Source organism: Mustela erminea, chromosome 1 (assembly GCF_009829155.1).
Source record: "Mustela erminea isolate mMusErm1 chromosome 1, mMusErm1.Pri, whole genome shotgun sequence".
Lineage (NCBI taxonomy): Eukaryota > Metazoa > Chordata > Mammalia > Carnivora > Mustelidae > Mustela > Mustela erminea.
In genome coordinates, this window is record NC_045614.1 from 171,937,529 (window position 1) to 171,950,684 (window position 13,156).

At 38.5% G+C, this 13,156-nt stretch overlaps 1 protein-coding gene across 5 annotated transcripts in view; it reads right to left on the reverse strand.

Annotated features, from left to right (window-relative positions):
- Window positions 1–1,278: 1,278 nt before the first annotated feature.
- The window catches only part of TMEM45A (transmembrane protein 45A), a 66,638-nt gene continuing 54,760 nt past the window's right edge, over window positions 1,279–13,156 (reverse strand). For all 5 annotated transcript variants that reach the window (XM_032350898.1, XM_032350906.1, XM_032350918.1 and 2 more), the window contains 2 exons: window positions 6,778–6,923; window positions 1,279–1,797 (listed from right to left, as the gene is read on the reverse strand). In XM_032350898.1, coding sequence (XP_032206789.1) covers window positions 1,704–1,797; window positions 6,778–6,923 — 240 coding nt within the window. In that variant the 3' untranslated portion in view covers window positions 1,279–1,703. The remainder of the gene's footprint in view (window positions 1,798–6,777; window positions 6,924–13,156) is intronic.

The window sequence follows — 13,156 nt, forward strand, 5'->3', positions numbered from 1 at the left end:
AGAACTGCAGGATTTAATTGCCCACATTTCTCCTCTAGCTTCTCATGAGGCTGCTTCCTTTCTTCTATATTCAATCAGCCCTCAAGTTTTCTTGAAACCTGCCTTACCTTTGCTGTCATGGTAGAGACTGGCCTTTCTGACTAACATGGTATTAAATCAGCTGTCAGCTTCACTTTGTTTCAGAGATTCTAGACTCATAAAATGTGATAGCCAGAAAGTGCCTCATCCAGCTCAATTCCCTTACTTTAGAGAGGACATGGTGATTGCTAAAGTCCTAGAGGCTGGTTAATTGTAGAGCCAGAATTAGAAATAAGATTTCTTGACTCTCCACTAAGGGCTAGTTAGTGCAAAATGAGGTAAGAGCTCTGACTTTTTACCCAGGTAATCTGTAAAATATCTTTTCTTATTTTAACCCTCCACTATTTCAACAGAGGGGATAGTATGGTGGCCATGCTATGCTGTGGTGATGACTTTTTGTTCTATAGATAACAACATAACTCCCCTTTCCAATCTCTCATAGCTTTGCATCCATGCTACAGATCACTTCTCTTATCTTCTCTAAAAGACTGCACAACTCAGGATGACTGCTGTGTTACTTTTCTCAGGGCACAAGTCAAGTGCTACAAAAGGAGATGTCTCACAAAAAGGAATTTGTCACACTGCTCCTTCTTCATGATGCAAGGGTGAGGTGCAGCTGAATTTAAGAAACACATGCGTGAAACAATATGATAATTATTTTTCTCTGATTGACTTGTTTCACTTAGCACAATACCCTCCAGTTCCATCCATGTCGACGTAAATGATAAGTATTCATCCTTTCTGATGGCTAAGTAATATTCCATTGTAGATATATACCACATTTTCTTTATCCACTCATCTGTCAATGGACACCTCAGATCCTTCCACAGTTTGGCTGGTGTGGACATTGCTGCTTAAAACAGTGCAGAAGATCATAGGAAAGGGGAGCGGGAAAACTGAATGGGAAGTAACCAGAGAGGAAGACAAACTATGAGAGATTCTTAACTATAGGAAGCAAACTGAGGGTTCCTGGAGGGAAGTTAGTTGGGGGGATGGGGTAACTGGGTGATGGGCATTAAGGAGGACACATGATGTGATGAGCACTGGGTGTTATATGCAACTGATGAATTATTGAACTCTACATCTGAAACTAATGATGTACTATATATTGGCTAATTGAATTTAAATAAAAAATAAAGAAAGAAATGATAATGTAAAAAAAAAAGAAAAGAAAGAAAAGAAAACGACTTGAGATGTCTCTACCAAGGTTCCTGCATTCATTTATTTCTCATTGTAGCAACAAGATAAACAGGTATAATTTCATGTTTAGTGAGTTACAAATGTACAAATGGAAGTAAGCCCAGGAACCTTGAGCATATCTATAATGCAAATAAAACATTTTACTTAGCATGGATTTTAACTTTAGATGATCTGAGAATAGCCGCTCCAGGCCCCAAATACCATGACTGATGTGCAAAATGCATTTTTATCACCCAAAGTACTTACAAACCTAAAAATAAAATATTTGAATTCAAATACTTTAACCAAATTGGAAATACAAACAATATACCAAGAATCACCTTCAGCTATCTGTTCTCCAAGCAAAAGGTCAAAAAACAAAACCATGAACAAAATTAATCCAGAAAAGAGAAGTTCATCCAGAAAAACTAAAATGCCCATCAAAATCACATCTCTTCTTCTGATTCTTGTTCTCGTTCAGCATTTTTCAGGAGTCCAACTTCTGAGGGGCAGAACCTCTGAAGTCGAGATTTAACCAACCTGAGGAGAATGAAAGGTATCTCATGTTATACTGTTTAAGAAAAACCCAGAACAACCTCTATCTATAATACAACAAACTCCAAATTATCTGTGCAAATGGGAGAGGCAATCCAAAAAAGAAAATCACTTTTATTTGGCTTTGGAGCTACCTGAAAACTTTTTGTGGATTGAAGCAGGGTATAAGTAAATAGGTACAATCAGTTTTTAAATGTACAACATGATTGTTCAGGTTTCAGAAAATGCCTAATCATTCATAGCTTTGATCATTTCTAAAACAAACAAGAGAATCTCTGGGCGGCAGCAAGCCAAGATGAAACCAAGTTCAGCCGAGAGCTTTTCCATCAAGTCCACACCTAGGTATGTATTGCAAAAAGGAGCCCTCTCTTGGAAAGTGTATAGAGGCATCTCCTTCTCCGTGTCAAGCCCCAAGTCCAGTCCTTCCCAACGTGTGCCTTCAGAGGAGTGATTTTGTGCAGTCCACGGACTGCTCAATTGCATGTGGTCGATGGTCCATGTGAGATCCATGGTGAACTAGGAAGTTGGAAGAAGTGCCCTCCCCCAATGTGACTGCTTTCATAGATTAAGAGATCTGTAGGTCTGGGGGAAATCAGAGTATCATTTTTGACCCTGGAAGATACAAAGGTTTTTATTCCCAGAAACTCAGCAGACTCTCCACTTCTCTGATGTAATAAAATCTAAGCAAAGCTTTCCTGTGCTTAATTATTCGTAAAGACACACTATTACGACCATATTGATAGAACACAGTTAAATTCCAGAAGTACATAGGAATGCACAAACAAATTTGATACACCAAGTCATCACAATCATTCTCATTTTGTGAAAAACCTCACCAGCCTATCTGCATCCCTTATCTTCTGCCTCCTTTTTTCCAGTAAAGGTCTGGCCTTACCCCATAAAAATGCAGTGACTTTATTGTGCTCTGGATCCTACGGGAATATAAGCTTCGTAAGAGCAAAGACTATCTTATTTAGTGCCCTACCGCTAGCCAGAGCCTAGACCAACTGGTGCATAATAGTGGCTCAACACACATCTGATGAAACAATGGCCTTTGGAGCAATCTGCCAGGAGTCCACATCACTCACTTATTCATAGAGGTTAATTCTTCAGTCACTTTTAACTCAGCATTAGCTCCTCCAATATACAACAACTGAGTAGTACCAGTAACAATTATTGACTCATCAAGATCAAGGAAACCAATTGAAATAATTTGCCTTGATTATTAATTGACTACTGATATTGCTTTCGATGTCCTCAGCTCTTCAAGGCACTGCTCTCATGAAAGACTAATAGGCTTAAACAATTTAAAGGCGGTAACAGTGTTTGTGTCATATCTCATTGCACAACCTCAATACATGCTCAATGAAATGGATTAACTGTTAATTCAGTAATTAGATACATTCCTGATGGCTCATGTGGAAATTGAAACAAACATACGGCTACTTATTACAAATTAATTGTTAACACAGGCCCTTCCTGTTTCCCACTCCTCCTTCATGGGTGACTCTTTCTGTTTCCCACGTCTCCTTCCTGGGTTGCGTCTGCTGTTACTATAAGCTCCCAAGCTGAGACATGTTCAGGCTCTGTCTGCACCCTGTAGACCTGGGTATTGGCACATGCATAAATGGGTTCTGGAGACAGATTAAAGGCTGGAATGATAAAGAGGAAGTGCAAATAATTGCTAGTTCCTGGAATGATATTAGTCCAGGATACTAAGGTTAGCATGAGTGAGTCTGAGGTTGTGCTCCCATAGGTTTTCTTCAATTAATAAGAGAAAGAGCAGAACTGAGACTCGGGGTGTTCTTCCAGAGTCCATCTGGAACTCAAACTTCCAGAAGGCAAACTGTCACATTCCTGGGATTTGGACATCTCTATTTTGTTCTTCAAAATGAGTCACCTGGAATATTGCTTAGAAAACCAACCTGAACATGGGCATACTTCTCTACCCATAGAGAGGGGCTTTTGAAATATTTCTATGAATAGTGGTGCTTAAATATGAAATATAGTAGAATATCTAACAAAATTTCCAAACAGGTAAGTCTCTCTTATGAATTGTTATTTCAGAACTGCAGGTATGGGGCTGAATGAGGCAATCTTTGAACCATTATTCTGGAAAGCTGGGAAGTACAACTTCATTTTTCTGAGATTTGGGGGGTTGTGGTTCCATAACCCAGTTTTGTTTCCATCGTGATCTTTGCACTTTGTCAAACAAATTCTCATATAATGTCCTAAAAATTCATCACCTGTGACTGACTTAGAAACTACTCCGGTCAAATCCTGAAAAATAGATTGTCAAAACTCCTTATGATTATACAACTGAATTAGCCTGCCATGTGACCTCACTGAAAGTCAGTACTGAATCTTCATTATATTTTTTAGGTCATTGCTTAAGTTTATATCAACATACCTCACAACATGAGCTCTTGTTTTTATATTTCCAAGAGCATTATGAGAGCAAGACTGAAAAGCATCTGAAACATGATTTCCAAACCAACAAAGCCCATATTCATGTAACTCTGAAGCAGATCTATTAAAACAGTAAATAAATGTTTATTGAGTACCTACTCAGTAAATGGAATGCCATTTGACAGAATGCCAAGATCTGTGCAAAACATGAAAAGGGTATTTTCCTCAAGGTGCTACAATCTAGCTAGCAGGTAAGGCTGACATGAGCTAACAGTAAAGATAGATTGCAATTGCAAAAAAGGGTAGTGGTGACTAAAGTGCTAGAAAACTCATGAAGGGAGATGAGTCTAGAACAGTCACAAAGTTTTCATAGAAGAGATAAGCATTTAATTTGGATATGCTGGGTAGAGGGGATTAAGTGGTCAAAAGGTAAAGGCTGAGGAAGTCAACATAGACTTTATGGTTTCTAGAAAACTGTAAGTGGATAAGAGAGGTCTGAAGCTTTTTGAAACAGGAAGAGACAGTAGTCTTCTTTTGACTCTGGAAGGGAACTGACATGAGCTAGAGAGGCTCCTTGAATGCTGCCATTATTCTTGGAGGCTTCCCAGCCCCTAATGAGATGAGGCCCAGATGTCAGCCTAGAACAACAGAGGAAGAAGCCAAGTTTCACTCAGTGGCAGAGCCAGTCTTACCAACCATGTGCATGCTTTGGAGGAATGAAATAGGACTAATAGAAATCAGTCAATGAGAAGCTAGAATCTGCTAGTACCCAAAGCACTTAGACCTCTAGAAGGAGGTATTTACAGATCAAAGTAAGCTGACCCAAAGCCTAGCATAGACATCTGGAGCTAACAAGAAATGGTTCTCTTACTTAGAGACCCAGCACCAAAGCTGCTTCAGCAGTGAAGCTCAAAGAAGCGCAAGGCAAGAGAGGTGACCTGGGAGAGAAGAGTAGAAAGCTAGTTTTTGAAGAGGCTGAGACCCCACTGAGCCTAGAAGCAGTTACCACATTTTAGGAATCCAAAGAACTTACTAGACATATACTGCCCAATATGCTAAACATTATGCATTTACAGATATTTAAGTTAATTAATATTAATGTGACATTAGGCACGTGTCAAGTGCTCAGAAACCATAGTCAAGTAGCTCATGGTCACCAAAATGAAGACTGCAGATATAGAACATTTAGGTCAGTGCTGGAGTCTGAAGAATTAAGTGTGGATCCTGCATGCCTAGTAGCTGGAACTAGCCAGACCCACTGTGGCTTGGTAATAGCTACCTTAAAGACAGGGAATCATGTTCAGCTCCTTCTGTTTCTTTTCATCCTTCAAGCTAAGGCATAATTTTCAACTGCGAGGAAGCCTCCTCTGGGCTCCAAAAGTACTTTCTTCTACTATTTCCACCTACTGCACTGTATTTAAATTGTCTATCTCTGGTGACTAACCTAATAAAAAATAATAATAAAAAAATAAAAATAAATTGTCTCTCTTCCTTAGGGTCTATACATTATATCTTTTGTGATACAGAAGGAGGAGGAGGGGAGGAGAACAAGAAAAGTAACAAAAAGGACAAAATCAAGAAGAAGAACCTCCACTGCGCCCTTGTTATGTCCTAAGCAGTGTAAACACCTATCTCATTTAGGTACTATTATTATTCCCATTTTGTAAACAATAAAACTGAGACTTAATGTGGTTGCATAATTTGTCCAAAGTCATATAGCTGATAGGCGGCAGACCTAGGAATACGTATTTTATCAATCTGTTCTATTGTTCTTCATCCACTGTGAGACATTGTATTGGGGTCTAAAAATATGATTTTTCTTTTTTTATGATAATAAATTTTCTTTTGAAAAATTTGGTTTTTCAACTGACTCTTACTTTTAGAAATATTAGAGCAAATGTCAAATTAATCATATACTCAGATTTAATGGGAGACATACATGTTGGTCAAAAAATGACACCAAGCTTGTGAATTGTTATGATTAATGTACATGTGAGCAAGTGGAGGGCTCCCTGCAGATACGGAGAGGACTATCTGGAAAAGGAGACAGCATATGCAAAGAGACAAAAGCACAGAAAAGTGTGTTGAAAGGTGACCCACAGGTCAAAGACACAGCTGAGACACAGTTAGTTGAATGAGTCTAACTTTAAACCAGCATTTATTCTTTCTTTTTTTTTTTTTTTTTTTTTTAAAGATTTTATTTATTTATTTGACAGAGAGAAATCACAAGTAGATGGAGAGGCAGGCAGAGAGAGAGAGAGGGAAGCGGGCTCCCTGCTGAGCAGAGAGCCGGATGCGGGACTCGATCCCAGGACCCTGAGATCATGACCTGAGCCGAAGGCAGCGGCTTAACCCACTGAGCCACCCAGGCGCCCGCATTTATTCTTTCAAGGGGGATTTTCTGGGTTTGCAGATAATTTTCTGCTGCATTACCCTCTCTTGTGGAATACTAAGGAATGGAGTCCCCCTTCAAATCTAAAGTTCAATGCTTTTGAGTCTTGATGATCAAATACCAAGAAATAGAACTTACATGAACAAAAAAAATCACTAACTTACCAAGTGACAAAGGCATAAACCATTCCAACAACAACAATGTTTAATGCATAATGCCAACAAAAGCATATGGTGAGAAACATGATGTTGTCATGATCCATTGCATCCCATGCAGGAGCTCCACTGGGGGGATAAAGGACAAAACCAATCTGTAATTTAAAACAAAAAACACATATTAAAATAATCAGCTGCATTCCTAAAGAGAGTATATTTCAAAATGTTTGGTTCTAAGATTAATCTTAACTAAGGTAACTCCAATTATCTGAGATGTTACAGATAAGACATTAGGTCTTACTGCCTGCTTTAGTAATACAGATAGCATCTACCAGGTCACAATTTTGGGGAAAAAAAAGTGTTAAGGACATTTGAAGAGCAATTTTCAAAATATAAATAGTAATCATCTCTGTGGGTTAGTGGACTTTCAGAGAATGTACCAGATTTCTAAGCTGTGCAGTTTCACTCAGTTATTTCAAAAGTGGAGTACAAAGAGGTTTGTAAATAAATAAATGCTCACAACTAACATTATATTCAGTGATCAAAGATTGAAAGCTTTTTCCCTAAGATCAGCAACAAAAGGAGGGTGTTAGATTCACCACTTTTATTCAACATTGTCCTAAAAATTTCTAGCCAAAAATTAGTCAAGTAAAATAAAAGGCATACAGATTATAAAGGAAGAAGTGAAACTATCTAAATTCACAGATGATATGATCTTATAAATAGAAAACCCTAAAGAATCCACACACACAAAAAAATCTATTGGAGCTAATAAATGAATTCGGCATACTTGCAGGACACAAAATCAACACACAAATTCAGTTATATTTCTATACACGTCTAATGAACAACACAGAAATTAAATTAAGAAAACAATGTTACCTACAATAGCACTAAAAAAAATAAAATACTTAGGAATAAATTTAATCAAGGAGGTTTAAGACTTGTACACTGAAAATTACAAAACATTGTTGAAAATTTCAAGACCTAAATAAATGGAAATACATCTCATGTTCATGGACTGGATGATTTAATATTGTTAAGACGGCAATAACACCCAAAGCAATCTACAAATTCAGTGCAATCTCCATCAAAATCCCCATGGTCTCCTTAATGCCCGTCCCCCCACTCACCTCCCCTTCCGCGATCCTCAGAGGGCACGTGATGTGATGAGCACTGGGTGTTATATGCAACTGATGAATCACTAAACACTACATCAAACACTAATGATGTACTATACACTGGCTAATTGAATTCAAATTTTTAAAAAATCCCGATGGTCTTTTTTTACAGAAATGGAAAGCTGATCCTAAAAATCATATGTAATTACCATGAACCCAGAATAGCCAAAACAGCCTCAAAAAATAAAAAGAAAGTTGTAAGACCCATGCTTACGGATTTCAAAACTTATTATAAAAACTGCAGTAATCGGGCGCCTGGGTGGCTCAGTGGGTTAAGCCGCTGCCTTCGGCTCAGGTCATGATCTCAGGGTCCTGGGATCGAGTCCCGCATCGGGTTCTCTGCTCCGCGGGGAGCCTGCTTCCTCCTCTCTCTCTCTCTGCCTGCCTCTCTGCCTACTTGTGATCTCTCTGTGTCAAATGAATAAATAAAATCTTTAAAAAAAAAAAAACTGCAGAAATCAAAATACTGTGGTATAGACATCATGAAATACAGATTGATGAGATAGAATTGAGACTCCAGAAATAAATCTATATGTGTGTAGAAAATTCATTTTGACAGAGTTCCAAGGCCATTCAGTGGGTAAATCAGTAGTCTCTACAACAGGGCTGGGACAACTGGATCCACATGCAAAAGAATGGATTTGGACCCTTGTCTCACACTCCATATAAAAATTAATTCAAAACAGATCAAAGACCAAATATAAAACTAGGGGTGCCTGGGTGGCTCAGTGGGTTAAAGCCTCTGCCTTCGGCTCTGTCATGATCCCCAGCATCCTGGGATGAGTCCCACATCGGGCTTTCTGCTCAGCGGGAGACTGCTTCTCCCTCTGTCTCTCTGCCTGACTCTCTGCCTACTTGTGATCTGTCTGTCAAATAAACAAATAAAATCTTTAAAATAAATAAATAAATAAAACCGTAATACTCTCAGGAGAAAAGTTTCATGCCCTGGGATTGGGCATTTCTTCTTAGACCCTACACCAAGAAATACAATCAACCAAATAAAAAGTAGATAAATTGGACTTCACAAAAATTAAATAACTTTTGTACATCAAAAGACACTATCAAGAAAATGAAAAGAGAGCCCAAAGCATGGGATAAAATACTGCTGTGTCATATATCTGATAAGGAATTAATATCTACAATGTATAAAGACCTCCTACATCTCAACAGCTAAAAGACAAAAAACAAATATTTTTAAATGAACAAAGGAGATGAAGAGACATTTCTCCAAAGAAGGTATGCAAGTGATAAATAAACTCATGAAAAGATGATGAACATTGTCACTTATTATAGATATGCAAATCAAAGCCATAAGGAGATAACCACTTCAGATTCCCTGGGATGGTAAAAATAATAAATAACAAGTTTTAGTAAGAATATGGAGAAATTGGAATCCTTGTAAATTGCTGGTAGGAATATAAAATGGTGCAGTCACTGTGGAAAACAATTGGTCAGTTTCTCAAAAAGTTAAATGCAGCATTAATTATCATATCACCTGGCAATACCATTCCCAAGCATATACTCAAAAGAACTGAAAATAAATTTTCAAACAAAAATTTATAAACAAATGTTCATAGCAGCATTATTCACAGCAGTTGAAAACAACCCAAATGTCTGTCAACTGATGATGAATAAACAAAATGTGGTATATCAATATCATGGAATATTGAACCATAAAGTCATGATGTACTAATATGTGATATAACATGGATGAATCTTGTAAACATTATGTTAAGGGAAAGAAGGCAGACACAAAAGGTCACATATTGTATGATTCTATTTACATGAAATATCCAGAATACGTAAATTCATAGAAATAAAAAGCAAATTAGTGGTTATCAGGGGTTGGGAGGAGAGTGAAAGAGAATGATTGCTTCAAGGTACCAGGGTTTTCTTCTGGGGTGATGAAAATGTTTCAGAACTGAATAGCAGTGATACTTGTACAATACTGTGAATGTCCTTAAATGGCACTGAATTATATACTCTAAAATAGTTAATTCTGTTATGTAAATTTTACCCTAACCAAAAACAAGATAGAGAGAGAGAGGGAAGAATGATGGACAGATGGCGGGATGGGGAATGGACATAGGTCAGGTCTCTAGAACAAAACGAAATATAATACCCAGATAATTACAAGGATAATTGTATGAATGTCCACTGGCTAACTAGAACTGTAACTGTCAGTTACAGTGGTTGGGAGTTTTCCTGACAACGGCTTTTAAATGATGTATTATTACCCCCACTTTAATGTATTATTGTCTTCATCATCCAGGTGAGAAAATTGGGTGGTTTTATAATCTGCCTAGGATCACACATCTAATAAGTGAAATTTTACAGAAACAACAACAACAAAAAACATTTAGTCCATAGTTATGAGTGAAACTTTAATTCCATTTCTGTTTGAAATTTCACATAACCTGAGTAAATTAGGAAAAAATAAGACTTGGATCTTAATCACTTGTTCCTATTTCCCATTCTAAAGAATTCTCTTTGTACCACCCAATATATGTATCATTAGGTGTGGGGCACCTTAACCTCATTCATGCACATAAACTTCACAATAATTCTCAGTCCTCATCATAACCCCAAGAATAAGATATCATTATCCTCATTCCCCTCATGCCCTCCTTTTGAAGCAACTTACAAAAGGTAACAAAGAAATTGTGTCAAATAAGTATCTTTTTTTTTTAAAGATTTTATTTATTTATTTGTCATAGAGAGAGAAGCAAGAGCAAGCACAGGCAGACAGAGGCAGAGGGAGAAGCAGGCTCCCTGCCAAGCAAGGAGCCCGATGTGGGACTCGATCCCAGGACGCTGGGATCGTGACCTGAGCCGAAGGCAGCCGCTTAACCAACTGAGCCCCCCAGGCGTCCCTCAAGTAAGTATCTTTAAGGGAGAGTTGAGTGTAATGAACTATTGACCAGCTCCCCAGTTCTTACCTACTGGTCCCACCGATGTCCTTCCAATGCCATCCACCCATCTTTCCCTGGTTGGGGAGTGATTTGCTACAGCTCCCAGAGATAGAGGTTAGCAGTTGTTGCGAGTTATGTTGTGTGCCTCCAAAAAGATATGTTGATGTCCTAACACTTGGTGCCTGTGAATGTGACATTATTTGGAAATAAAGTCTCTGCAGATGTCATCAACTCGAGATAAGGTCATAGTGGATTAGAACTGGCCCTAAATCCAATGACCCGTATCCTTATTATGGAAGGCCACATGAAGACACAGGTACACAGAAACACACAGGTGTGGCTCTGGAGGCAGAAGCTGAAGTTACGCTGCCATAAGCCAAGGTATGTCAAGGATTGCTGGCAGCTCTCAAGGAGAGAGGCATAGCACAGATTCTGCCTTTGGGTCCCCAACATACTGACACCTTGATTTCTAGACTTCTGGCCTCCAAAAGAGTGAAAGAATAAATTTCCACTTGAAATATAGAATCAGCCACTACTCTCTCATTGGGTATCCTAATTTGCTTCCTAATGTAAAATTCTAACCAAAAAAAAAAAAAAAAAAAAAGGTCTGAAAAAGATTTTTTTTCTTGCTGTATCTTCTATGGCATTCCTGAATATCTGGTTTTGACTAGTTTAATATCACATTTTAAATGTAAATAATTATTTTCCCTAATATACAACAAGCTAGGGGCTCATTTCCCATAGATTAAAGTTTGAATTTCCTAGTGTTTTATGTCTTATGCTCCAATCACTTATTTTAACACTATTAGTCTTAAACAAGTGTTTGATCTACCATACCAGACTTCTGACCATTACTGCTTAGTTGGGTCTTTTTGACATATCTGAATGAACTTTTATCTTTTCTTTTCTTTTTTTTTTTTTCAGTGTTCCAAGATTCAGAACTTTTACCTTTCTTAAAGGCAAAACAAAGCTGCATTTACTTAGGCTTAGGATCAAGTCATGGGAGGAGTCCCTGGGGCATTAATGAGGGGTGGGTACTGTTCAAAGTAATGGGAAGTAAAGACCACAGAAGTATCTTCCTCTTCCACAAGGGTCTCTGCCTCAACTCTGACAGTGATGGGGAGGAACTTTGAAATGACAAAGTGCAAAAATGAGCTTTAAAAATACTCTCCCACAGGGGTGTCTGGGTGACTCAGTTAGTTAAGCATCCGACTCCTGATTTTGGCTCAGATCGTGATCTCAAAGTTGTGAGATTGAGTATTCCATCCTGCCAGGACCCCTGGTCTGGGCTTGGTGCTCAGTGGGAAATCTGCCTGAGATTTTCTCTCTCTCTCCCTCTCCATCTGCCCCTCCCCACCCCTCTCTTGCTCTCTCAAATAAATAAATAAATCTTAAAAAAACAAAAAAGTATTTTCCCACAGAGTCTCAGATAAACCATGTTTCATGGAATGAATGGGCCTGAAGGAAATCTTTTTCCTTTTTAAATTGCATGATATGGATAGGTTTTTGAAGAGAGCAAAATGGAGTCCCTCATGTCAAGCAGGAGCTAGGCAGTATGGCGGGGACCCCAGAACTGATAGCGAGTAGAACCAGAGGAGGTCTGCAAGGACCCAACACCAATTAAATCCCTTTAAAAAGGGAAGGATTTTGGCAGCAAACTGTCAGACTCTTCAGATATGAATCCCTCTCTGTCTCACCATTTCAAAACAGCAGCTGCCATGGAAGGCTCTGCCCAGTGGATCTCCAAACATAACCGAGATCCTTCACTGCTTGAACATAAGCATTTAAGTGTGGAGAGCTGACACGGACCAAACCCAGGTCGACAGAGGCCTTATCTCAACTGCGTGCCCACAGACTGACATAGAGTTTGGTTCGTTAACCTCCTACACCCTTTTGTTATCTTGCTTGTTGTGTGATTTGTCTTGTCCTGCTTTGTGTGCTGTGTAACAAGCCAAGTTTAATCACACGGTGAAATGTCATCGAGTTTGGAATCCCGAACCTGCTTTATCATTGTGATTTAACTTTGCTTCATGATTGAATAAAGCTGACATTGTGGAAAGACACAACTCCTGTGTGCGCCTTGACAGTCTCTGAGAAAACATATCTGACTGTAATGAGCTTCGGGAAAGAAACCATTCTTAAAGATTGGGAGTGTAGTTCTCTTGAAGTTTGCCTGTTACCCCATCATTTACGTATGAGTTATAAAAAATGGCCAATCTGAACATTTGCCTCACTCATTTCCCAACTCCTTTATAGTTCCAAGAATCTAGGTGTGCTAATCTGTCTACATATTGT